Source organism: Leopardus geoffroyi, chromosome C3 (assembly GCF_018350155.1).
Source record: "Leopardus geoffroyi isolate Oge1 chromosome C3, O.geoffroyi_Oge1_pat1.0, whole genome shotgun sequence".
NCBI classification, from domain to species: domain Eukaryota; kingdom Metazoa; phylum Chordata; class Mammalia; order Carnivora; family Felidae; genus Leopardus; species Leopardus geoffroyi.
Window position 1 is genome coordinate 73,631,425 of NC_059338.1, and position 27,598 is coordinate 73,659,022.

The 27,598-nt window shown below is 49.4% G+C and overlaps 1 protein-coding gene across 5 annotated transcripts in view; it reads left to right on the forward strand.

The window, feature by feature from the left end:
• AGO2 (argonaute RISC catalytic component 2) overlaps positions 1 to 27,598 on the forward strand; it is a 112,882-nt gene that overhangs the window by 43,794 nt on the left and 41,490 nt on the right. For 3 of the 5 annotated variants that reach the window (XM_045453553.1, XM_045453554.1, XM_045453559.1), the window contains exons 2-3: positions 4,402 to 4,597; positions 23,726 to 23,846. In XM_045453553.1, coding sequence (XP_045309509.1) covers positions 4,402 to 4,597; positions 23,726 to 23,846 — 317 coding nt within the window. Of the gene's footprint in view, positions 1 to 4,401; positions 4,598 to 23,725; positions 23,847 to 27,598 lie in introns of those variants that run through there. The other 2 variants (XM_045453557.1, XM_045453558.1) reach the window with 2 other exon arrangements.

Here is a 27,598-nt window from a genome sequence, read left to right on the forward strand (position 1 = left end):
ATCTGCAACACCTCCTTCTGGGCACGGTGGGCACTGGTGCCCTCCTGGCCCCTCCCCTGTGCCTGCCCGGTGCCTGGAGGTGTTGCCCCAGCCCCTGCGCTGTGAGCTGTGAGCCCAGAGCCGCTGCCCTCCTCCACCTGCCTGCTGGGGGTGCTTAGGTGGCCGCAGGCAGGGGAACCTCCCAACATTGCCCACTTGCTCCTTGAGGACCCACCTGTGACCTGGCCCCCGCCCCCCAGGTGCTCTGTGCCCCACTTGCCTGCCTTTACTGCAGGGCTGAGAGTCTGTTACCCCTGCCACACCGAAGGTAGTGAGTTGGATATGAGCAGAGCCCTGAGAGAAAGTTCTTAGCAGTGTCGCTGCTGGTGGTTTGTCCTCATGGAGGCCTGCGCCGATAGGCCCTGAGCTGCTGGGGCGCCTCCCGCCCCGACCCAGGGCACCCACCCGTTTGAGGACGTCCAGCAGACCTTCACTTGTCTCCTCTGGTCACCCCAGTTCCTTGTCCCTCGTTTCCATCCCATACGGAGGCAGAGGGTGGGACCAGAGCTCCACCCTGCCGAGGGGGCTGCCGGGGCCAGGGTCCCACAGCCTGATCTGGGACCCTCCTCTGACAGGTTGGTGACAGTCTGGACCCCGTGGGGCGGGTTTCTCTAGGACCACGCCGTCCCGCAGAAGCCTCGCTTCAAACGCAAGGACAAGCCAGCCTTCCATGGCTTCTGGAAAAAACACCCAAACTTCCTGGTTGCTGTGGCCCAGTTACTCATACAGGAAGTCGATTACTCATTCACTATGCTTCCCTTTCACTGATTGAGATGTGGCTCTAAAAATGGATCTTTTAGGGGTGCCTGGGTGGCGCAGTCGGTTAAGCGTCCGACTTCAGCCAGGTCACGATCTCGCGGTCCATGAGTTCGAGCCCCGCATCAGGCTCTGGGCTGATGGCTCGGAGCCTGAAGCCTGTTTCCGATTCTGTGTCTCCCTCTCTCTCTGCCCCTCCCCCGTTCATGCTCTGTCTCTCTCTGTCCCAAAAATAAATAAACGTTGAAAAAAAAAAAAAACAAACAAACATTAAAAAAAATTTTAAAAGCTAGGAGCAAGGAAAAAATATCTTGTGAAGTTATATATTTCATGAATGTGCTACCATCGTGTTTTTTTCTGCTGCTTTCGTTAATACAAGTCAGTAACGCAGACCAGTGGACGGTTTTCCATGTTTTCCATGGCACATGTGTGAGGAATTCGTGCTTTGCAGGTGGGGGAAGTAGGTCCAAGCAGAGAACTGGGCTCCAGGCATCTCTGTGCCAGCGGTTAGATAGGAGGCAGGTAAAATCACCCGCGTCTGCCAGGCCGGATGGCTGCTCGTGGCAGGAGGAAGTCTTGGCTCAGAGTTGGGCACCACCACTCTCTGTTGCCGTCTGAGCCTTGGACGGCTTCACTTTTCAAAGGGAGCACCTTTGCTCCGTGACTGTGACACACAGTTAAGTATGTGAAAGCTCCTCGTAAACTGGAGAGCCCTTCAGTGCAGATACGACTCTGCTTCCTGGAATGGACCCTGGGCACCAGATGCCTCTGGCTCTGTGGCTGGACATTTCCTGGGGCACAGGTGTCACTTCTGTGGTTTAACTGCGCTCCTGTATTCACAAGATTCCCCTCACTGGCTAGGCGTCCCCTGAGAGCGGGGACCGTGTGCTAGTGGGCTCTCCTCAGGGGACAGAGCTGGGCGAGAGTGGAGCCCACCCCCGGACGCGGTCAGGGTCTGTAGCGCAAAGGATCGCGTGTGAGCTGCGCTTATGAGGAGTAAACACGCCTGATCTGTCAGATGACACTCAGACACTGTCCTGGGAGGCGACACGTGGGTTATATCTGTCTCCCCGGTCCCAGGCGCATCACCCAGCCCCTAAGGGACATGCGAGCATGCTGTGGCAGGGACGGCGTGTTGTGTGCAGGTCTGTAGATACCATTCTCTAGGGTCGCAGGTGCTCAGCGAGACAGACCTGCAGCTTTCCGGATGGTATAACTCAGGGAGATTAATAACCTTTAAGCATGTTCATTTTCTCATCAAAAACAAGACAGAAAACAATTCGAGAACTTTGGGTTTTTCTAGGTCATAAATGCAGTAAAAACAGCTTATTTTTAGTAGCCTTCATTTGTTTCTAGTAAATGTCAGTAGAGATTGAAGTACATGGATTTTTTTTTTTTTAATAAAGAGGATTTAAAAAAAATGAAAACGTGAGCAAAAATTAAGAGTATTCTGTTATTGGAAAAATTTTTAATTGGTTTTTTTTCTAAGCGGCAGTTTGAACTTTACTAACAGAATTGCTGAACATTTGAATTGGGATGAAGTTTCTTTCTACTGTCTGTGGGAGGGTTGGGGGGCAGGAGGGAACATTCCTTGATTAAATCAATGGCTTAAATAGGAATGAAGGAGGGACACCACCTTGATGACTTTCATCCCTTTAGTTACATATGGGTAGTGCCCTGTTGGCATTGTCTCCTTTTCTGATAATTAACGTTGCCCCATCTTTCTCGTCTCTCGTATGCAAAGAAGGAACATCAGTATACACAGCAAGTACACAGTGAGTTACTACAGTGCTTTAAAAAATTTTTTTTTTTATGTTTATTTTTGAGAGAGAGACAGTGAGAGTGTGAGTGGAGGAGGGGCAGAGAGAGGAGACACAGAATCTGAAGCAGGCTCCAGGCTCTGAGCTCTCAGCACAGAGCACGACGCGGGGCTCAAACCCATGAACCATGAGATCATGACCTGAGCCGAAGTCAGATGCTTAACCGATGGAGCCACCCAGGCGCCCCAGCTCTTCTTTTTTTCTTTTTTCTTTCTTTCTTTTTTTTTTTTTTTTTTTTGAGAGAGAGAGAGCATGAGCAGGGGAGAGGAGCAGAGGGAGAGAGAGAATCTGAAGCAAGGTCCACATTCAGCTGGGAGTCCGATTTGGGGCTCCATCCCACAATCCTGGGATTATGAGCTAAGCTGACATCAAGAGTTGGCCGCTCAACCGACTGAGCCACCCGGACGCCCCTCCAGTGCATTTTAAGTAAAGAATTGGTTTGTGTTGAGACCCCCTCCTTTGTGGAAATGTGGCATTGGTCTGTTGCAGAGAAGGGGTGAGCTGTGGTTCCCAGGGGCGGGAGAGATTGCGCGGAAAGTGGAGTCCTCGTGTCGACCCAAACGCAGCCGTCCGTCCAAAGCCGCTGGAGTACCTGCTGCCACGTGGGGAGTGGTGCTTGGGGCCAGGCGTGGCCAGGTGCGTGCACGCGTGTTGATGTCAGGAAGGCTCAGCTTTCTTGTCTCTTGAGGTCCTAAACATCCTCCTTCCTACTTCGGTGGTCCATTGTAAGGACGCTTTCTGAGTGACTTTGGCATCCCTCCCTTACCTGTCTGAACCCCAGCTTCCGGAGCTTGACCAGGTGTTTCTGGCCTCTTCTTGCGCACCAGGTGCTTTCAGGCCCTCGGGGAGGCAGACCGTCCTCAAGTCGCTCAGGTCCAGCTGGAGAGGCGGCTGGGATTCCAGCTCAGCGTAGCAGATTTATCCTGGAGATGTGAACAAGGCAGGCTAGAGACAGGAGAAGTAGGGAGCTGTGAAGAGTGAGGCTGGTCCTCAGGGTCGAGGAGGTCTTGGGTTGAGCGGCCAGAGACCAGGCTGAGGCCAGACCTCGCAGACGTGAGGGCTCCTTGTGGCAGCTGGGCAGCCGTGGAGGTGCTTGGACCCGTGGAGATCAGACTCTCTGGCCTGGAGGGCGGAAAGTGGTGGGGGGTTGCCTGGATGCCGAGACCCCGTTAGCAGGCTTCCCTAACTGCCTGTCAGGGTGAAACGGAGCCCCGAGCAGGGGCAGAGAGGGATGGATAGGAACGGATGGATTCCAGAGGAAGCAGGTAAAATGAGGACAGTTGTGTGTTCGGCTGTGCGTGCAGATCGTGTGGGAGAGGTCACGGTAGGGGGTGGGCCACGGCCTCACTGATGGAGGCACGAACTGTGGTTTAATTGTGGATGCAGCGTCAACCGTCTGTGAGCCTATATGAGAGATGACGGGGGCTGGGGAGAGAAAACCCAACGTTCCAAGGATCTGGGCAGAGCAAGGGAGGAACAGCCTGGAAAGGGAGGGCATGGTGTAGTGTCACGCGTCACCGAAGGGCAGAGGGTCCCCGGAGCCTGGCAGTTAGGGGGTCTGGGTGAAGGCGCAGACCTGGCAGGGCCAGGGGCACGAGAGTCAGGGTTTCCCAGGAAACGGGTGGACGCAAGGCAGGGGGAGGCGAGGATGAGCGTATGGGGGGCACATGGGACAGCGGGGGTCCTCGAGGGCTGGGAGGGGCGGGTCACTCACAGGAGGGGCTCGCGAGCGCTCTGGGAAAGCGGGTGTTTCTCTGTGTAACGGGCGTTCTCTTGGCCGTTCCAGTGCTCGCGCCTCCCGCGCCGCCACCGCCACCCATCCAAGGATATGCCTTCAAGCCTCCACCCAGACCCGACTTCGGGACCTCCGGGAGAACAATCAAGTTACAGGCCAACTTCTTTGAAATGGACATTCCAAAAATTGACATCTACCATTATGAATTGGATATCAAGCCGGAGAAATGCCCGAGGAGAGTCAACAGGTATTCCGTCCTCTCATCCCTCATCGGTCTCGACCGGCTGACGCGGGTCCCGGCGTTAAAGTAATCGACCCTTCCGTTCTGGCAGCTCCTTCCCCGGAGGTGTCCCTTGGCGTTTCCTTTTTGAAAAATGTTTTGTGTGTTTCCTTGTGTCTGGATACAGTTGTCAAGTGAGCTTTGACGAACGTGTGCACGTGCCCGTTGCCTCCTGCCCTCTCCACCGATCCCAGCGCTAAGTAAGGCCAGTGCTCCGCGTCCCTTTGTTCTGTCCCTTTCTGCCCTGTGAGATCGTCTCGCCCCACCTGCTCCCTAGACTCGGCCTGGTGTTTGTGGGACTGACCCGCACTGCCGTGTATTAATAGCCTCTTATTTTTATCGCCGAGGAATATTTCGTGATTTCTTTATTCTCCTGTCGGACGCTCGGGCTGTCTGGGCTTTGCCACGATGAACGTTGTTCTTCCAGTCTTTTGGGGACGTGCGTTTTCGTTTCTCTGAGATGAATACCCGGGAGGGAAATTGCTGGATCCCAGCATGGGTGTAGGCTTAGCTGCACGAGAGGCCGCCAGAGTGGTCGCACCGCCTCATTCTCCCACAGGTGGCGTGGGGCCTGCGCGCCCCGTCCCGCTCGGCAGGGGGACGGCCAGGCTCCTGGAGTTTCGCGTTTCAGTCTCATGGTTTCTCTTTGGGGGTTTTAATTTCCATTTCCTGATAACTAGTGAGTTGAGCAACTTTTCATGTGCTTATAACCGTAATTACATTATGTTTACACGTTATGTAGTGTCACGTAGTGTTTCTAATAAAGTGTCTGTCGAAGCCTCTTCCCTGGCTTGTCTCTTTGTTCCTGATTTGTAGGAGTTTTTACTATATTTAAGGTCCAGGTCTGTAGTATTGGGAGTGTTTTCCCCTGGTTTGCAGCTTGTCATTTCACTTTTTTTTTTTTTTTTTTTAATATTTATTTTTGAGAGAGAATAGGAGAGAGAGAGAGAGCGAAGGAATAAGCAGGGGAGGGACAGAGAGAGACACACACACACACACACACACACACACACACACACAGAATCCTGGAGCAGGCTCCAGGCTCCAAGATGTCAGCACAGGGCCCGGCGTGGGGCTCAAACCCACAATCCATGAGATCATGACCTGAGCCAAAGTTGGGCACTTAACTGACCCGAGCCCCCCGGGCGCCCCTGCTGATTCACTTTCTAAATGGTGTCTTTCAATGAGCAGAATTTTGTAAGTTTGTTGACATCCAATCTATAAAATTTTGAAAATGGTTACCATATTATGTGTTCTCTCCAAAAAATCTTTGCCTATCTGAAGGGTACAGGTACTCTTGTTTTTTGTTTTTGTTTTGTTTTTTTTTTTTAAGCAGACAATTTGGGCTTGTTTTTTTATTTAGGCCTGTGATCCATCTTGGATTAATTTTTGTCTGTGGTGGGAGGTAAGGGTCTGTTGAGAAGACTTTTCTTTCACCATCGATTTACCTGGGCCCCCTTGGGGGCGGGGGTAAATCAATTGATTGTCAGTTGCTACCAGAAAGTTCCCTGGAATTTTTTTATCGTGATTGCTTTGAAACTGTAGATAAATTTGGGGAAAGTGGATACTGTTGAATCTTCTGGTCCACACACATGGCTATGTTTTCCACTCATTAGGTCTAATTTAATTTCTTGCAGAACTTACTCATACTTTTCATCATAGAGGTCTTCCGTTTTGTTTATTCTAAGTGTGCTGTGTTCTTTGATGTTACTACAAATTGTATTTTAAAATTGCATTGTCCACGAGGGAAGTTTCTCAGGAGGGAGTGACTGCTGACAAGTGCGGGGTTTCTTTTTGGAGTCATGACAAATGTTCAAAACCTAGATTGTGGTGCTCTAAGGGAGACAAAAACCCTGTGAATATACTAAAACCATTTAATTGTGCACTTTCAAGATGTTAAAAAAGTTTTTTTGTTACTTTTGAACAAAGATGGTTTTACTTTTTTCCAGTTTCTAAAGCATTTTTTTACTTTATTGCAGTGGCTAAGAAATCCATCATAAATAATGGTGAATGGATGTGGTGAAAACAGACATCCTTGCCTTGTTTCCACTCTTAAGGGGGAATCATTCATTCTCTCACCTGTAGTGTATTCTATTAGTCGCAGGATTTTCTTAGAGACCCTTTATCAGACCGAGGGAGTTCCCTCCCTGATTTGCTGAGAAGTATTCTCATCATCGGGTGTTGAATTCTGTCAAACGCTTTGTCTGCATCTCTTGGGATGATCATATAGTTTTTCTTCCTTTTTTCCTACCTCCTATTAATGAGGTGTATTAATTACATTGATTTTTTTTTTTTTATGTTAGAGTGGCTGGATTTTCTCAGAGTTAAGATGTATTATTTTATATACATCGCTAGTCATGACTTATTATTTTTATATACTGCAGTACTTTGTTAGCATTTTGTTGTGAATTTTTGTGCCTCTGCTCCTGAGAGACATGGGTGTTACTCTTCTTGTTAGGTTTGGTAGCAGGGGCATGTGGCATTGTGAAAAGCTGGGACACGTTCCCTCCTCCTCCCAAAACTCCCAAGAGGAAAGATAGATTGGGATAATTTCCTCCTTAAATGTCCCACTGACTTTGTCACTGAAATCGTTTGGACGTGGAGTTTTCTTCGTACAGTTTAATTTCTTTATTAGATACCAGGCTGTGCAGAATTTTCTCTGTGTGTCTGTTTTGGCCGTTTGCGTCTTTCAAGGCATCTGTCCATTTTCTGTAAGTTGTTGAATTTACTGGTGCAACATGGTGCCTGTGTTCCTTTAATGTCTGTAGGACGTGTGGTGAGAGTCTTGTTCATTCCTGATATTTTATTTTTTTAACGTTTATTTTTGAGAGAGAGCATGCACGCGTGCGCACACACACACACGCACACACACAAGTAGGGGAGGGGCAGATAGAGAGGACGCAGGCTCCAGGCTCTGAGCTGTCAGCACAGAGCCCGACGCAGGGCTCAAACCCATGAAGTGCAAGATCATGACCTGAGCTGGTCAGACGCTTAAGCGACTGAGCCACCCAGGCGCGCCTCATTCCTGATACTTTAAATTTGTCTTTTTTCTCTTTTACCTTGATCAACTTTGCTAGGGCTTGTCAATGATATTCATGTTTTCACAGAAACAGCTTTTTCACTTTGTTGATTTTTCTCTTTTGTTGAATCCACCCTTCTGTCCGTTTTCTTTTCTCTGATATTTATTATCCTTCTATTCATTTTGAGGTTAGATCATCAAATTTAAACCTTCCTTCTTTTCCAATCCATTTGTTTAAAGCTGTAAATGTCCCTCTGAGCCTGATGTTAGCTATAGCCCACACGTTTTGATACATTCTAATTTTAATTCAAAATATTTTCCATTTTCTTGTGAATTCTCTAATCTGTGGGGTTTTGTTGTTTTCAGAGATGTGTTCAAATTTTAACTCTTTGGTGTTTTGTTTCGTTTTTGGTACCTGTTGACATTGATTGCTAATTTAATTCCACAAACCATAACCATAAAGTTTAGAGAACATACTCTGTAAGATTTCAGCCTTTTGAAATCTGTTGGGACTTATTTTATGGCTAAGTATGCGATTTATCTTGGTAAGTGTTATTCATCCGGTTGAAGAGAATGTGTGTCCTGTGGTTGGCGGGTGTGGGGATTTGAGTAGTAGTTGGCGTTGGTCTGTAGCGTCACGACAGTTCTTTATCTCCGTCCTCGTCGTACTGTCCGAGTATGGTGTGGGTTGTGTCTGTTTCTCCCTTCAGTACTGTTTTTGTTTGCTGTGTTTCAAAGCTCTGTTATTAGGGGTACACATTTTTATGTTTTTTGTCTTCTGTGATAAACTGAAGCCTTTATCACTAGGAAGTGTTCTCTATATTTTGGAATTCTGATTATTAATACAATCTCATGGCCATTCTTAAGCTTGCTGTTTAGCTGATGTACAACTTTGTACAAACTTTTACACCCTCAGCCTGTGTGTGTACGTACTCCAAGCGTGTCCCTTGTAGATATCATAGAATGGGGACTTCCTTTATTTCTTGATTTTATCGGGTATGTTACGTTTGCTTAAATGTAACATAAATTTAAATTTAATTTTTTGTGGTTGCTATTTTTTTAAATTTCTATATCTGTGTTTTTTATTCTTTTATTTTAAATGTCTATTTATTTTGAGTGAGACTGGGGCAGGAGGGCAGAGAGAGAGAGAGAGCGAGTGCGAATGCCAGTCAGGCTCCACGTTGTCAGCACAAAGTGCCACGTGGAGCTCAATCTCCCAGATCGTGAGATCTTCACCTGAGCTGAAATCAAGAGTCGGACGCTTAACTGCCTGAGCCACCCAGATGACTCCCCTGTGAGAATTTTATAGTAATATAATTGTACTTACTGCTCTGTCCTTTTGCTATTGTTGTCATGCATTTTACTTCTTTATTCATTATGAATTCCATGGTGCAATGCTGCTCTTTTAAAGAAATTGGGAAAATGGTCTGTTCACCCACAAATGAGCCTTACTTGGCTCTCTGCGGATCCGGGTTCTCACCTGGCATCGTTCCCTTCCAGCCTGAAGAATGCCCTTTAGCCCTTCCTGTTGTGCAGGTGGGCCCGTGATGAATTCTTCCAGCACCTTTTTGAGATCTACAAATGTGTTTATTTCCTCCTTATCTTTGAAGGATATTTTGCTGGAGGATATTGAATTCCAAATTGACATTTTTTTCCCTTAATACCTTAAAGTTGTCATCTTCATTAAAATTTTAATCTTCATTATTTCAGATGAATTTTCAGTTTACTTTTCTTCTTGTACTTCTCCTGTACGTAATTTGTCATTTTTCCTCTGAATATTTTGTTTTAATTTTGCTTTTCAGCAGTTTGAGGTGCCTAATTGCGATTTTATTTTTCTTTTTCCTTCTTGGTGTTTTCTGGATTTGAATGCTGATATCTTTCATGAAATTTGGGTGACATGCTATCATTTCTTCAAATACTTTTTCTGCCCCATTTTCTTCTCTATAGGATTGCAGTTATGTGTATTCTAGGCCATTTTTATGTTGTCTCCCGATCGTTGAGCCTGTGATTTAAAAAAAAAAAAAAATCTTTTCCTCTTCTTTCTTCAATTCAGGTAACTTTATTGATGTCTTTAAGATCACTTTACCTCCCCCGCCCCTTTTGTAGCATCCAGTCTTCTGTATAATCGTCTAATGATAGTTTTTCAATTAGATAGTGTGCTTTTCAGTTTTAGCTTTTGCATTTGGTTCTTTTTCATAGTTTATATCCTTTGCTAAGTTTCCCCATCTGTTCACTCATTGTTCCCACCTTTTTCTTCATGACTTCTTGAATGTCCTTACAGTAATAGCATATGTATGAGCAGTCCTTGTCTGCTAATTACAACACATGGGTCATTTCGGGATCTGTTTCTATTGACGGGTTTTACCTTAGATTACATATCACCTTTTTTGCTTATTTACACACATAGTACGTTTTTGTTGCTGTTGAACATTACGTGTGTTACATTGAGGGAATCTGGATTTTGCTCTCTTCTCTGGTACCCTGCCCACAAATCCCGACTCCTTCTGCAGTCCTAGACTGTCCTCCCTGTCTCCTCAGTGCAACAAGACTGTCCTCTCTGCTGCACCTTCCTCCCGTGTTGTGGTTTGTAAACCGCTCTCAGGCGGAGTGGATGTGTGGCTTACCTCACACGTTTCCCTTCCCTCAATAATCACAGTCTCAAACTGCCTCTTTTTCAATGCCGGAAATAGCCGTTTTGTTTTTCTCTAGTTCTGTAGTTGTTGAGGGTAGAAGGATAAGTTCAATACCAATTACTTTGTCATGATCAGAGATCAGATTCTCAGTTGCAGTTTAAGAACTTAAATTGTTTTCCCAGTTTGTGATAGTGCCCTCCAAAGTGCTCTTTGCTGTAATTTTTTTTTTCCCCCTGATTACAAACTTTGTAAGAGAAAGAATATTTGGGGATTCAGTTCCCTTATCTATAAAACCAAACAGTCGGATTTGCTCACTGTGACCGGTACACATTGGCCCAGGCTCTTTAGAGGGTTATTGGGTGTGAATATTAGAATAAAAATAGTATATACCTTCTGACCCACCAATTCTACTTCTAAGTATTTATTCCAAGAAGGTATGGCTGCAAAGAGACCGTACTCGACGGTCATATAAGATCCTTTAAAATATGTGCTTACTAAAAAACGTGTTTCCGAACAAAAACATTGGGCACGGCTGGTTTAAACACCTTTTTTTTTTTTTTTACTGGAAGTGTCTTCTGTGCTCTGAGACTCTCCCTGAGTGGGTTTGTGCATCATTGACTTTCCTGGAGACAAACACGTGTGTGGATCAGTGATGTGAACGCACTCTGGGAGGTGCAACACGGAGGCGTGAGTAACCACGCACATGTCTGGGCTTTTTATTCATGTGGTGGCGTTTGGGCTCTTAGGTGATGAACCACACTGTACAGGACGTTTCCTTTCATGAAGGAGGCATGACTAAGACGTTGTCATCTGGCAGCAGGAAAAGGCTGCTGGTGATTGAAATGCGATGTCTTTGACTGCACTGCTACGTTCTTGGAGTTACGTCCACAAGGTTCTAAAGTCACCCAGTATTTGGAAATTCCCTCAAGTCACACAAGTAGGTAATAAAGGTGGGGCACAGACTGCGTTTTCGTGGCCAAGGCCAGCCCACTTACCGGCATGCCTTGCTTCCCCCTGGGTTGGGGGCCAGCCTGAGCCTTGCTGCCTACTTAAATGTGTGAGCCTTCAGAATTCTCTACTTCACTCTTCCTTCTGGTGGACTTTGGCTAAGGTCCAATCCCAAGATTGTCATCAACCAGAATAGCATAGGGAGAAGTTGGGTGTAAGTTCTGGTGCTGCCAAAACCCACCTTCACTTAATCCTAACACCTTCTAACTTAATCCGTCCTTCTTCCAACCTTGCTTCCAGCATGACCAGCCAGCATTTATGAAGCCTCCAGTCGTGAGGCAGGTACTGTGGCACTGGGGGTGCGGTGTGGGCAGGCTAGACCCCGTCCGTGTCCCTCGTTGGGGAAGAGTCCAGCCAGCGGCCTCTAGGACCCCAGGCGTGCGCTGCCGGAGGGAAGCTCGGGGTGGAGCAGGAAGGCAGCAGACGAGCACGGAGCTCAGCCTGTGGTCTGACTGTGAAGACGGTCTTCACAGCCTGTTCTTCCTTCCGCACGGCTGTCTCTGGGCAGCAGGGACCAGGTCTTAACTCTGAGCTCTTAAAACTCCGTGTCGTGCATGTGGTAGATGTTTAGGAGGTTCAGCCTGAAGCTCTGTGCGAGGCTGAGTGAAACATGCCGTCCGTCTGTGTTGCGATGAGTCACAGTGAGTCCTGGCCTCGTGTGCCCTCCGTGTCTGGCCATCCCATCCCTCACTGTTCACTGAGTGGCTGCTGTAGGAGGGATTGAGTATAAGGCAAGGTACCTCTTCCCCAGAGGCTTCCAGTATCATTGTGGGTACAGAGATGGTCACCCAGGATGGTCAGAGCGCGGCGCTGGTCTGGGTTGTGTGGGCCTTGCCGCCTGGAAGCCTTCCCAGGGGGTCAAAATCAGCAGCATTCTGCTCAGTAGCCCAGGACGGACTACAGAAAGAAGGTGTGTTCCTTGTCTTCTGACTGTCCTTTCCTTCTGTTTCCCTTGGGCTCTGTTATGTGGCCCCGGGAGGACACTGCAGAAGTGATCACTCTGTGGGGTGTGTGTGTGTGTATGTGTGTGTGCACGCGTGCACGTGCGCAAGTGGTGGGAGGGTGGGGCGGTGCAGCATGACTGTGTCATTTTCAGCCTGCTGTTTGCTTCTGGCACTGTCCACTAGAGGGGCTGAATGTTGGTCCAGACTTTTTAGAATGTGGTTTGGTGTATATGTTAAAATAGTATGTATATTCTCTACTACTTTTTCTTTTTTTTTTTTTTTAAGTTTATTTATTTTGAGAGAGAGCACAAGTGGGAGAGGGGTAGAGAGAAAGGGAGAGAGAGGGAATCCCAAGCAGGCTCCACGCTGTTAGTGCAGAGCCTGATGTGGGGCTCAAACTCATGAACTGAAACCAAGAGTCAGATGCTTAACCAACTGAGCCACCCAGGCCCCCCGTATACCCTTCACTTCTAAGTATTTATCCCAAAGAGAGGTGTACAAGGATGTCTAATATTGTGATGGGAAAAAAAACAAACCATCTACATGTCAGTAGGGATGGAACCATGGACACGTCAGTCAGTAGGGATGGAACCATGGACACGTCAGTCGGTAGGGATGGAACCATGGCCACGTCGTCGGTAGGGATGGCACCATGGACACGTCAGTCGGTAGGGATGGCACCATGGACACGTCAGTCGGTAGGGATGGCACCATGGACACGTCAGTCGGTAGGGATGGCACCATGGACACGTCAGTCGGTAGGGATGGCACCATGGACACGTCAGTCGGTAGGGATGGCACCATGGACACGTCAGTCGGTAGGGATGGCACCATGGACACGTCAGTCGGTAGGGATGGAACCATGGACACGTCGGTCAGTAGGGATGGTTAAGTAAACATCCTGTGTGGTGCAGTGCAACTGTGGACAACAGTGCAATGGAGTTTCACGTGTGAACGTGCAGTCTGGAAACAGACAACTAGGTCATAAGTGGCTTGTTAATATGACTTTATGTTATGAGACACGGTAACGTCTCTATTTCTAGACTTGATGGCCACTTTGTATGTAGTGACAAGGCAAGGTCTCAAAGGCACCTAGTGGGAAGACAGCAAACTCCAGAAGGGTCTGTTTGATGCCATATGTTTGAAAAATAATGATACACTGTATTTCTTTTTATGTACCTACATATTTATGTAAATGCATGGGTTTGAAAAAGGATAAAGTCTCTTTGGAGAGGAGGATTGGGATGCGGAGGTAGTCTGGGCAGACTTCCAGCATGATCCATATTCGAAATTGGCAGTGCTGACGTGGTCATGCAAGACTTGTGTCGCTCGAGATGAACAAAGGAATGCATTGTTTTTTTAAAGAGAAAACTTGCGGGGCGCCTGGGTGGCCCAGTCGGTTAAGCGTCCGACTTCAGCCAGGTCATGATCTCGCGGTCCGTGAGTTCGAGCCCCGCGTCGGGCTCTGGGCTGATGGCTCAGAGCCTGGAGCCTGTTTCCGATTCTGTGTCTCCCTCTCTCTCTGCCCCTCCCCCGTTCATGCTCTGTCTCTCTCTGTCCCAAAATTAAAAAATAAAACGTTGAAAAAAAAAAAAATTTAAAGAGAAAACTTGCCCATGGGGCACCTGGGTGGCTCAGTTGGTTAAGCATCCAACTTCTGCTCGGGCCACAATCTCACAGTTCATGAGGTTGAGCCCCGCACGTCGGGCTCTTTGCTGTCAGTCAGCCCAGAACCTGCCTCAGATCCCCTGCCCCCTCCCCTGCTCGTTCTCTCTCTCTCTCTCTCTCTGTCTCTCTTTCTCTCTCTCTCTCTCTCACACACACACACAATAAATAAATTTAAAAAGAGAAAGAAAAAATTTGCCCAGAATTATGGCAAAAGGGCACTCCAAGAAAACAGGAGTGTGCCAGCCTGTCTGGATCAGCAAACAGCTTCAAACCTTGCTGTTGCCAGCTGGCAGCATGTGGCTTTGTGCCTCTGTGTCCCGTGCGTGAGAGGAGAGGACGTGCTGACCTCCGAGGCTGCTGTGGGGGCTCAGCGAGTTGTACGTGCGAAGGGCCTGCTGGAGGCTAAGCGCTGGCATCTTTACGCCCAGTGTGTGGACCCTCCGTGCGGTTCGAGCCTGTGGAACGAGCACAGAGAGCCTTCGGGGGCTGCGGCCTTTTGAGCTTATGTTCAGCGAAGGTGTTTGTCCAGGGAGCCAAAGGCCCGTAGTCCGGGAACTTTGCTTTCAGTGAGACTTGGCGGAAAGGAGGAGCTAAACACGGGGACCCGACAGGTCACACGCCCCCGGCCAGCTCCTCAGCAGTTCAGCAGTTGCTAAGGAGCCTCGAGTCAGGTCTAGTCCCCAGGGCTCGGTGGAGGGGTGCGGCGGGGAGAGTGGGGAAGGGGTGCGGGCCTTCCCCTGAGGAATAAGAAGTTCTGGAGACGCACGGTGGTGACGGTTGGACAGCGGTGTGAATGTACCTGGAGCCACTGAAACGTACGTGTAAAAATGATGGAAAGGGCGAATTTTATGTCAGTGTGTTTTGCCACCATTAAAACAGAGAGAGACCAAGAAACAGGAAGGAAGGAAGGTCGGTCAGTCACCCGCCAGTCCCCGGGAGTCGGTCAGTGTTCACGAAGGGAAGGGACCTCGTGTTTTACGGTCAGTGGCCGGGCTGTCATAAAACTCAGGGCGGGGGGTGGGGGGGGATTCCTTGGGTTTGGCACAAGATGATGCAAGGTGACGGCACCTCCTTTCCCAAGAGAGTCAGCCTCTGAGGCCTGGGAGCAGAACGTGGGTGGTATCGGGTGCCTTCTCTCGGCCCCTGCGGTGGCCAGGGTTCCGTAGGACCGGTCACCCGAGCAGGGTCGCTTTGTAGCACGTTGGGGTGATCCCGACTTGTGATGACCGAGCCCCAGCGGTGTGCCGAGTTCTGCCAGGGGCTGGATGCTGCTGGGAGCGTGGGATGTGACTCCTGCCACCGAAGAGCCCACTGTGTGGTACCTGAGTGGAATCGTCGTGGCGACGGTTGGGTTGGGTTCAGCCTCGGGCAGCAAGTGTTGGTAGAGACCAACGTTTCAAGGGCCAAGGGCACGGCTTCCCTGCTCTAAACAGTACACACCTGGTCGCCTCAGCACAGGTGCCTGAGGAGTGTGCCCTGTTCTCTTTTCTGCCGCTTCTGCCGTAGGAGAAACGTCTGCGTGCCCATGCGTCTTTTTTCTAGGCTCCTCACGCTGTTCTGGGGTCTGCTTCCCCTTCCTTCACCATAGCACCGTCCCTGTCGCTGTAACCCTCACGCGTCCACCTCGTTCCTGCTCAGAGTGTGCTAGCTGGCCTCTGTGCCCATACTCCCAAGTCCATGTGACACATTAGTCAGGGGCACCTGGGTGGCTCAATCGGTCGAGTGTGGGACTTTGGCTCGGGTCACCATCTCGCGGTTCGTGCGTTTGAGCCCCGCATCCCGCCTGCTGCTGTCACCCTGTCGGCACAGAGCCCGCTTTGAATCTTCTGTTCCCCTCTCTCTCTGCACGCCCCCCCCCCTTATGCATGCTCTCTCTCAAAGAAATAAATAAAACATTAAAAAAAAAGAAAAGAAATTAGCCATTAAATTCCATAAAATAAATCCCTCTGGATTTTTCTTGGGATTGAAGGAGTGGTTTTGTTTGGAGAGAATCGAATATTCCAGTCCATGATCATGGTATGTTAGTTGATTTATTTTGTTTTGTTTTGTTTTGTTTTAAACACTTCTGGTATTTCCAGTTCCCAAATAGAAGATTTGTGTGTGCCACTCGGAACTAGTTGTCCCCTGTACCTCATTCTGCTCACCCTGTGGGTAAATCCATCCCTCGTTGGGACATAAGTGACCATACCACCGCCCCACATGCTCTTGTCCCATCTCAGCGCAGAGAGGGACAGCAGGGGTGGTACTTTCCTTGTGGAAGGGGGGAAAAGGGGAAGGGGGAGGCTGATAGGCAGGGTGGCCACTGATTCTGGAAACATGCATGAGTACATAGCAAATGATGTCTTGATATCATGTGGCATTATACGGTACGATCATTTAAATCTGTGTTTCCAAACATGACCATCCTGTGTAGCCGAGTAACTCAGGAGGTCCTCTGCTGTCACAGAAACTCATAGGAGAAGAAAAAGTGTAACTCCATAAATGCAGTTGCCAGAAACCAAAGCTTGGTGGTACATCTGTGTTTTACAGAGAGGTCGAGAGGGTGGGGCAGCGGGTACACCTGTGTGTGGGGGTTCGTACCCCTTCCCCTCATGACACTCATGCGTGAGACTGGGCTTCATGGTCTCTTTGACGATTGATTTTGCCCACAAGCTCCTCCCCTCCCTCCCCACTCCCCCCTGAGAGGATGGACAAATGAACGAGTGAGTGAGTGAACAAATAAAGACCTAGTAATAAGTCAATCAGAGAAGGACAGCATGTTTTTGTTCATATGTGGAATTTGAGAAACTTAACAGCAGACCATGGAGGAAGGGAAGGAAAAATAAGTTACAGAGAGGGAGGCAAACCATAAGAGACTCTTGGATGCTGAGAACAAACTGAGGGTTGATGGGGGGGCAGGGAAGTGTGGGTGATGGGCATTGAGGAGGCTGCTTGTTGGGATGAGCGCTGGGTGTTGTGTGTAAGCGATGAACCATGTGAATCTACCCCAAAACCAAGAGCACACTGTATACCCTGTATGTTAGCCAACTTGACAATAAATTATTAAAAAAACAAAAGAAGCCTTCGTACTAGGGGAATGTGTGCATTTGTGTGCATTTCTGGAGGATCTGCTATGTGCTGGGCCCTGGACACAGATAAAAGGGCAAGGACTCTTTGTGAAGCATACAGTGTTTTTCTGCAGGTTCGTCTGGTGGATTTTCAACAAATACAGCCCTAATGTCCACCAATAATGGTGGTTTTTTCATCTTTACAATCCTTCTCCCTTTTTTTTTTTTTTTTTAATTTTTTTTTTTTCAACGTTTATTTATTTTTGGGACAGAGAGAGACAGAGCATGAACGGGGGAGGGGCAGAGAGAGAGGGAGACACAGAATCGGAAACAGGCTCCAGGCTCCGAGCCATCAGCCCAGAGCCTGACGCGGGGCTCGAACTCACGGACCGCGAGATCGTGACCTGGCTGAAGTCGGACGCTTAACCAACTGCGCCACCCAGGCTCCCCTCCTTCTCCCTTTCTTACCCTACATGGTGACCATGGCCTACAGCCCAGCACTGAGCAGAAGCGGCCAAAGCAACATCTTTGTTTTATTGTGAATCCCAGAGGGAGATCTCTCCCCAATGAAGGACATTTCCATCTGTTCCCTGGTTTGCTAATTAAAAAAAAAAAAAAAAATTGTGAATGGGTGTTGAATTTTAGTAAATGCTTTCTCCTACATCTTTGAGATAATCCTAATTTAAAATTTTTTTTACATTTGATTTTTAAAATATAAGTTTATTGAGATATAATTATGTACAACAAAATGCATCCATTTTTAGTTAATGAGCTTTAAAAAAACATACGTCCACATAACAAGGACCTCAGTAGAGGTGTGGGACATCCTGACTGCCCCAGAGCTCTTTCCTGCTCCTTCACAGCTAGTCCCCTGTCCCCTGCCCCCGGACAGCCTCTGAAGTGCCTTCTGCTAATGCGGATTCCTTTTTGCCTGTTAGAGAGTCTCATGTGAACGGAATCATACAGCATACACTGTTTTGTGCCTGGCCTCTGTCCTGGGCATGTTTCTAAGACGCGGCTGTCATGTCGCGGGTACCAGTAATCCGCACAGTGGGATAAGTGCCCCGTTAGAAATTTGTGCCCTCATCTGTCTGGTCACCCAGTTGACAGACATAGGGATTGTTTCCAGTTCAGGACTGTTCTAAACCTTTGCGTGCAAGCATTGATGTGTCATTACTGGGTATTATTAGATGGCGTGGTAAATACACACTGACATTTATAAGAACCTCCCCACCTCCTCCCCCCACGCCCCCCCCCCACCCCCACCCCCGGAACTGTACTTTCCCAGCAGCTGTGTGTGAGACTGTCACCCTTCCTCTGCCTGGTCCTGCTCAGTCGTCATTTTAGCCCTAGCTGTTGGGTATGTGGTGGTGTCTCTTTGTGGGTTTGTTAGCATTTTCCTCCTGACTAATGAGGAGCACCCTTTCCTGTGCTTATTGGCCGTTTGAGTAGCTCCTTTGCCAGTGTGTCTGTTCTTGTCTTTTACCCATTGTTTAAAGTTGGCCTCTTTGTCTTACGGAGTTAAGAGACTTTTTAAAATACGCATGCATGTCCTTTGTCAGATACGTGTTTGTATTTCTCAAATATTTACTCCCATCCCCGTGTCTTGCCTTTTCCTTTTCATAATGGTATCTTTTAAAGAGTAAAAGTTTTAATTTTTTTTTTTTTTTCAACGTTTCTTTATTTTTGGGACAGAGAGAGACAGAGCATGAACGGGGGAGGGGCAGAGAGAGAGGGAGACACAGAATCAGAAACAGGCTCCAGGCTCTGAGCCATCAGCCCAGAGCCTGACGTGGGGCTCGAACTCACAGACCGCGAGATCGTGACCTGGTTGAAGTCGGACGCTTAACCGACTGCGCCACCCAGGCGCCTCAATTTTTTAAAAATATTTATTTTTGAGAGAGAGAGAGAGAGTAGGGGAGGGGCAGAGAGAGAGGGAGACACAGGATCTGAAGGAGGCTCCAGGCCCTGAGCTGTCATCACAGAGCTGGACATGGGGTTTGTGACCTGAGCCAAAATCGAACGCTCAACCAACTGATCCACCCAGGCGTCCCAAAGGTTTTTATTTTGATGATGTTTTTCAATTTATTAATTTTTTTTTTTTTTTTTTTGGTGTTCATACTGTTCATGTTCTAAGAAATCCTTCTCTTTTCTAAGGTTCCTTAAAGATTTTTCTCTTATGTTTTCTTCCAGAAGCTGTAAATTCTACTTGATGTCTGTAATATGTTTTGTGTTGGTTATTTTTGTCAGATTAAATCCAACCTTTCATCTTTCATTCCTGGTATCTGGCCAATGTTGACACAGTGTCTTTTTTTTTTTTTTTTAATATATATATATATATATATATATATATATATATATATATATACTTTTTAAATTTATTTTTTTAATTTAAATCCAAGTTAGAAATCATAGTGTAACAATGATTTCAGGAATAGAGTTTAGTGATTCATCACTTACATATGACACCCAGTGCTCATCCCAACAAGTGCCCTCCTTAATGCCCATCACTCATTTAGCCCATCCCCCCACCCAACACCCTGCCAGCAACCCTCAGTTTGTTCTCTGTATTTAAGAGTCTCTTATGGTTTGTCTTCCTCTGTTTTTATCTTAGTTTTGCTTCCTTTCCCCTATGTTCATCTGTTTTGTTTTGTAAATTCCACATATGACTGAAATCATATTGTATTTGTCTTTCTCTGACTTATTTCGCTTAGCATAATGCACTCTAGTTCCACCCATGTTGTTGCAGATGGAAAGAATTCATCCTTTTTTAATCGAGGAGTAGTATTCCATTGTGTATATGTACCATATCTTCTTTATCAGCTCATCAGCTGGTGGACATTGGGGCTCTTCCCATAATTTGGCTGTTGTCCATAGTGCGGCTACAAACGTGGGGGTGCATGTGCCCCTTCGAAACAGCACCCCTGTATCCCCTGGATAAATACCTAGTAGTGCCATTGCTGGGTCGTAGGGTGGTTCTATTTTTAATTTTGTGAGGAACCTCCATACTGCTTTCCAGAGTGGCTGCACCAGTTTGCATTCCCACCAGCAGTGCAAAAGGGTTTCACTGTCTCCACATCCTCGCCAACACCTGTTGTTTCCTGAGTTGTTAATGTTACCATTCTGACAGGTGTGAGGTGGTATCTCATTGTGGGTTTGGTTTGTATTTCCCTGTTGATGAGTGATGGTTGAGCATTTTTTTCACGTGTCTGTTAGCCATCTGGAGGTCTTCTTTGGAGATGTGTCTGTTCGTGTCTTTTGCCCATTTCTTCACTGGATTATTTGTTTTTTGGGTGTTGAGTTTGATAAGTTCTTTAAATAGATTTTAAATACTAATCCTTTATCTGATATGCCTTTTGCAAATATCTTCTCCCATTCCATGGGTTGCCTTTCAGTTTTGCTGATTGCTTCCTTGGCTGTGCAGAAGCTTTTTATCTTGATGAGGTCCCAATAGTTCATTTTTGCTTTTGTTTCCCTTGCCTCTGGAGACATGACGAGTAAGAAGTTGCTGCAGCTGAGGGGCGCCTGGGCGGCTCAGTCGGTTAAGCGTCCCACTTCGGCTCAGGTCATGATCTCGCACCTCATAGGTTCGAGTGCCGCATTGGGGTCTGTGCTGTCAGCTCATAGCTTGGAGCCTGCTTTGGATTCTGTCCCCCTCTCTCTCTGCCCCTCCCCCACTTGCTCGTTTTCTCTCTCTCTCTCTCTCTCAAAAATAAAAATAAGCCTTAAAAAAAAAAAAAAAAAGTTGCTGCACCAAGGCCAAAGAGGTTGTTGCCTGTTTTCTACAATTTTGATGGCTTCTGTCTTATGTTTAGTCTTTCATCGCTTTTGAGGTTCTTTTTGTGTCTGGTGTAAGAAAGTGATCCAGGCTCATTCTTCTTCATGTCACTGTCCAGTTTTCCCAGCACCATTTGCTGAAGAGACTGTCTTTTTTCCGTGGAATATTCTTAACCTGCTTTGTTGAAGATTGGTTGGCCATATGTTTGTGGGTTCCTTTCTGGGTTCTCTATTCTGTTCCATTGATCTATGTATCTGTTTTTGTGCCAGTATCGGGCTCTCTTGATGATTACAGCTTTGTAATACAGCTTGAAGTCCGGAATTATGATGCCTCCAGCTTTGGTTTTCCACGCTGTCTTATTTTTAATGTGTTGCTGGACTCAGTTTGTTAATACAGTTGGCCCTTGCGCAACACAGTTTGAACTGCACGTGTCCACTTATATGTGAATTTTTTTCAATAAAGACAGTTCTGAAAGTAAATATGTTTTCTTTTTCTCATGATTTTTTTAATAACATTTTCCTTTCCTTAGCTTACTTTATTGTAAGAATATAGTATGTAATACATATAACATACAAATTTGTGTTTATCAACTCTATACCAGTAAGCGTTGGTCAGTAGTAGTCTATTAGGAGTTACATTTTGTGGGGTGCCTCAGTGGCTCAGTCGGTTAAGCGTCTGACTTCAGCCCAGGTCATGGTCTCACGGTTCGTGAGTTTGAGCCCCAGGTCGGGTTCTGTGCTGACAGGTCAGAGCCCGGACCCTGCTGAGTTACATTTTGGGAGTGTCTAAAGTTTTGTGTGTGTGTGTGTGGGGGGGGGTTTGACTGGAGGTGTGTGCACCCCTAACCCTTGTGTGGGTCAATGGTCAACTGTACTTTGCTCCTTCATCCATGTTTATAAGTGAGACGGGCTGTTGATCACCTTGTTGGGTTTTGAGGTAAAAGTTTTGCCAGCCTCATAGAATGAGTTGGGAGCCTGTGTCCTCTTAATTCTGTTCACGATAATTTTGAATTCAGTTGGGTGATTTGTTCTTTGAATGTGGGTGGAACTGTCCAGGGAAGCCATCTAGACCTTGAGTGGGCAGTGACATCTTGACCAAGAAGATGAGGATTTTGAAGCTTGGAGAGCGGTGGTCTGGAGACAGCCTGTCTCCGGGGGCCCAGAGCAGAGTGTGGAGACCCAGGAGAGACTGTGCCCTGGCTGCTGGTCAGGAACGGCCGACTTGGAGGTCAGAGGTGCCCTGGTTGTTGCCGGGGCCTTGCACCTGCCCAGGCTGTGATTTCCCTCTCTGTCAGAGGCCTGATGATTCTCTGTGGAGCCATCAAACAAGATGTTGCCCAGAGGCTCTATTTGCACCGAAGATCCCCCCCGGGCAGTGGGTATTTGGGCAGGATCGGCTGGATCCCTAGAGACTTCCCTGCCATGATCAGCACAGTTGAAGGTCAACTGGGCAAAGCCAGTTTGAATAAGGCAAGTCTTCTTAGGCCAGCTGTCCTCATTTTCTGGAAAAGGAATGGAATGAATTTGATTCTTGCTTCCTGAAGGATGACCAAGGCTTTGCCCCAGAGAAGCACCCTTAGAACCAAGCAGAGCTCAGCTTTCCCTTGCGGGGGGCAGTCTCTAAAATGTCCTCTCCCTCCCCTCTTGCCACAGTGCATCTCTCCCTGTCTGCCACATCCCATGAGCTGCTATTTCCTGACAATGACTGAGATTTGGAGCATGCTTCCCTTACGAGGACCTTCGGGGGCCAGGCAGGCATCAGGGCCTTTCCTATCTGTACTTTATTAGGCATGGTGTGTAAGAAAAGTCCAGTATTTGGTGAGGTGAGTTGAAATGCTGACCGATGGCTCAGTCGGTTGAGCGGCCGACTTCAGCTCAGGTCATGATCTCATGGCTAGTGAGTTCGAGCCCCGCGTCGGGCTCTGTGCTGACAGCTCGGAGCCTGGAGGCCGCTTCGGAATCTGTGTCTCCCTCGCTCTCTGCCCCTCCCCTGCTCACGCTCTGTCTCTTTCTCTCAAAAATAAATAAACGTTTAAAAAAACAATGCTAGTCGAGAGGTGCTGAGTGGGGTTCTCTTGAACAAACACGCAGAGAGGGTGGGCGGGCACTGCTTTGCCTGAGTCTTGAGCCAGCGGGATGGCTCGGCTGTCTCTGGCCGTCCAGAGTGTTTCTGCACACCTCTCGGCCAGTAGCGCAGTGAGGAGGGAGGGCCACGGGACCACTCGGCGCTTACGGAGCACTGCCACGGGACGGTCTCTCTGTGTCCGCTGGAATTCTTGTGTCGTCATGCCGGGGAACACGCGGCAGCAGCAGCATCTGAGGGGCTTAAAACAACACACATCCTGTTTGATGCTCGTGGCCCTTCAGGTCATTTGTCCCTGCTGGGTTAGGTTAGACTTTGGCTTTGAGTCGAACGTAGGGTCTTTGTTGTGGACCCCGGACTGAAGGGGCATCAGCAGGGGTGCATACTTACAGCAGATCACGGGAGCGCGAGAGGCCGAGGCAATCACACAGACCCCCTGGAAGCCTGTGCTTGGAGCAGACCCTTTGCCTTTCCGGTGACCAAAGCAAGGTCACAGCCGGGCCAGCACCCAGTGTCAGCCGGGCCGGGGTCATGCCGTGCTCTGCGGGGAGGCCTGCAGAGTCCTGCAGTGACACGCGTGGTGTCCGATCCTACAGCTTTGGGAACAGGAATCCCATCCATGCTGGTCCTGTCTTCAGCGCCTCCAGGAGGTTCTGGATGTGTCTGTTGTCTGCTCTGTGTTGCGTGCACAGTGCCTGGCATGGAGAGAGTCTCCCGTGTTTGAGTGGCCAAACGAATGAGCAGAAACCCAGTGAAGGTTCTGGTTTGATTGTTTATAGAGGAAAGCTGAAAGTCGTATTACTAGAAGGAGCCATAGGTTGTACAAAATCGCTTATAAACCAGTGTTAGAAGAATGTTGTCTTTCTATTCATTTCTCAGATTTTATTGACCTTTTGCTTGAATTGTCTTGTTTCAGGGAAATAGTGGAACATATGGTCCAGCACTTTAAAACACAGATCTTTGGGGATCGGAAACCAGTGTTTGATGGAAGAAAGAATCTCTACACAGCGATGCCCCTCCCAATCGGGAGGGATAAGGTGAGCGCACAGGGGTGCGTTGGGGTCAAGCAGGGTGCAGTGAAGGCAAAGGCAAACCTGTCGTCACGTGCTAAGTCACCCGGGAGAGAAAGCTGCGGTCGGCTCTACGCTTCGTCCTGCGGCCACAAAGGCCGCTTTCCGTGTGTTGTGCCTTCAGTGTTAGAGGGCTCATTTGGCTCGGGTCAGAGACAGGGGCTCAGAGCTTCTTGGAACGAGCCTTTTAAATGTAAAACACACATGCCACAGACCGTCAGACAGGAGCCCAGGTAGTAAAAGCCCTTTGGAAAAGTATGTTTGCAGAGGTGAAGGCGCGTGTGACGGTGGCCGTGAGGCACAGCTGATTTCTGGCTGAAATAATAATCGTCGACTAATTAACCAACCCTGGTTGTTTCAAACTGTTGCCTTTGATGATTGCTTTTGTCCTTATCATGGCTTTACTTCAAGAGGGCCACAGTTTCTGCCTAGACGTTGTCACTTCTTGGCATTTCTTCCAACAGATGGGCTGATCCGGGATGGTAACGGGTCCTGTTTATTACAAGAAGAGCAAAGACTCAGCTCAGGAATAATCTTCACATGAACCTTAAAGACAAAAAAAAGCACAACAAAAAAACTAGTAACTTAACAGCTGGTCTAGTGCGTGCAGTAAACTCGATTCCCGTCGAGAATGACCTGACCAGTTAGCTTCGTGAGCCCCGGGGCCCCGGGAGGAAGGCAGCTCGGTGCCTACAGAGTCTCACGCTGCTGGCCACTGAGCTGCACGTTCTCCAAAGGCATCAAGTGTTCTAGCTTTTGTGATTTTTGATCGTCTCAACATGACTAAGCTCCTTGCGCTGGTCTCGGTTGCCAGGAGACCGGGTGGTCTCAGCTCCCAGCAGCGTGGCTCCGAGTTGCGGTGCTCTGATAACGGTAGAGGACGTTGTGGCCAAGGGAAGGCTGGGTGCTGATAAGAGCTCCGTACCCACTGGTCTCCAGGGGGCCCCGAGATAACGGCGGTGCCCGGCGGGACATTGCAGGGCTGGGCGCAGGGCGATTGACACGGGCGTTCTGAATTTGAGGGAGTCCCGGGGCCGAATGCCAGTGCCCCGAGTGGGATCGCGCCTTACAGATAAGCGTGCTGGCGCATACGCTATGTATTGATTGTGAAGTGTTATGTTGAATGTGCGTGTTTGGTTTTGTGTAAAGTTGTATAGGAGAAAAGCATAAGGAGTTTATTCGCAGTTTATCTGTGCATATTTCTAAGTAGACACTAGGCGGGGCATAGGAATAGTTTTCCCTGGGAAGGGGTGAGGGGAGTTGATCCAGTGTTCCCATGCGAAGCTTGTCTGTTGTGGAAGTTAACAGGCTCTCTGGGGTGAAAACAATCTGAGCCGAGTCCTTGCCGTGCCCTCTGCTGCGGTGTGGGACCTTGGGTAAGCCCGCCCACCTGGCCAGGCCCCAGGTGCTTCCATAAAGGGGGGAGGTGTAGAAGCGACCTCCCGGGGTCCTGGTGACTGCCAAAGGGATCCACCCTGAAGAGTGCGTCCCCTGGTGGCCTGCTGCCTGTGCCCCGGACGCAGTTTTGGGGGGCAGGAGGGCGTCTGCATTTCTAAGGAGCACTTCTGGGTCCCAGATCCTACTTTGAGCTGTCCTGTTTGAACGTACGGAATTGCGGCACCTGGGACGTGGCACACGCCTGGCAGATGTGGACGGCTGTGGTTGGTGGTCTCAGAGGTCTGCGTGGCCCCCACCCCGTGCACGCTGTCGTCCCCCCCCGACCCCCGTACCTGGCGGACGCTCAGTGTCTGTGGACGAACGTAGAGAGCCCCACCCCCGCCCCCCAGCCACTCCTTCCAGCCGTTAGGTTTCTATCAAGTGGTCGCGATATGCAGACTTTCCTCTCTCCTGTTGCGGAGCCGACACGATATGGCTGCTTTTCTGCTCCTCTGTCCTTTCACCTCGTGTAGCAAAGTGTCTCTTGTTTTCTCTTACATTTGCTTTTTTCTGCGAAATGCCTTCCCTGTGTCGTGGGCACCTGTGTAGTAAGAGAGAGGATCCCGTGTCTGCCAGCGGCTGGACGGGGCCTGCGGGTGGCTCTCGTCCCCCTCCGCACACACAACGTGTCCCGTGGCCCTTCCTACGGAAGGCTGTTCTCGTCATGTACCCTTCCTCCGTCCTGCCGAAAGAGCCCGCCCTCCTCACCCCCGGCCCTGTGTGGAAGGGGAGGCGCCCTGACTGGGGCCCAGAGGCCCTGTGCCCTGGGCCAGGCCCTCACGTTTCACAGCAGGTGGCAGAGCTCAGAGGACTTGCATTTAACTCCTGGGCTCTCTCTGCGAGATCAGAACGTGCGTCATGTTGGGTTCCTGGCGCTGGGCCCGGCCTTGGGTCCTCTCTTTGGGTCTTCAGCTTCTTGTAGCGACAGGGTCTGTCTGTTCAGGGACGGCACTGGCGCCTTTTTCCTGGAAGCAAGTGTCCTGTTAGGCCAGGGGTACAACTTGAAAGGGACGCAGACCCTGCACAAAACGCCTGGCACTCCTACCTCATCACCCCCGTGCCCGGGCAAGCCCGGGCCGTGAGCTGCTGACCTGGCCTGACAGGAAAAGGTGTTGGGGGTTCCCGGCGGGGCAGCGAAGCTTCCAGTCAGCAGGCTTGCGGGAGGCCGGGGGGTGGGGAGCCATCCTTCAGGGCCCTTCCTAGGGCAGCACACGGGGGAGGGATTCCCTCGGCCTCATCTGCTCTTTGGGGCGACTCCGCTGCCTCTCGGCACCGAGGGGCCCTCCGGTAGAGACACAGCATGTGTCACAGGGCCTTGAACCCAGCTGGCCTGGCTCAGACCTGATACCTGACAGAGCGGCCACTTACACCTGCTGGTCCCACCTGAGGACGGTGACTGAATTCCCAACCGCCCTCGTGGATGTGCTAGGAAGGACTGTGGGTTTTGTCCAAAGTAATCTGGAGGGACGACAGTTTGCCTTTTGAGAAGATGGGTTGCTGTACATTCGCAGGAGGCCCCTGGACGCATCTAACACGAGATGGGACCCGCCTGTCCCCTTCTGGGAGGAGCGAGGCCTGGAGCTTGGGCACTGGCTGCACCTGGCTCAGTGCACAACCCGCCCCACGTGGCCTTGACTGCACAACAGCCCAGTCTTAGAAAAGAAAACCCGGTCGAAACATACCTGCTTCCTTTGTCCACAGTCTCTCTGTGTCCCTCACGGGTCCGCTGTCCCTTCCTCTGTTTCCTGGCCGTGCAGACACCAAAACGGAGCCCCCCTGTTGCAGCTCTGAGGAGGGAGTTGAGCGTGTGCCTTTGCCCTGTCTGGAGACCCTGAGTTTCACAGCTGGCTCCCCACCCCCAGGCCTGGGCTGTGTCCCTCTGCTGCTGTTTCAGGTGTCGGTGCTCAGAAGACGGTGGTAGCGTTCCAACAGTTGTAGCTGTGTCACAGGCAGCTTTTTATAGGCGCTGTCGCAAGTGCCCTGGGAGGCAGGTGGGCTCGTGGCCCGTGTGCGCAGCCGGGGAGCCCGACAGAGCCCTGCATCCCGCACAACTCGCATTGGTGGCCACGGGCTGCTGCGTCGTCAGGACTGAGGGCGGTGGGTCCCAGCGTGTGGCCCAGACCGACAGGAGGGTGTCCTCAGGTCATGTCACAGCCGCAGCCTTGCGCTGCCCTGCCCACCATGGGGCATTTCCGCCGAGGTCTCCGCTGGCCCTGAGCCTCTCGAGGCGCCGCGCTGGGTGGAGGCTGCCGTCGGGCCTGGAGCACGTGCGGCTCCCTGCG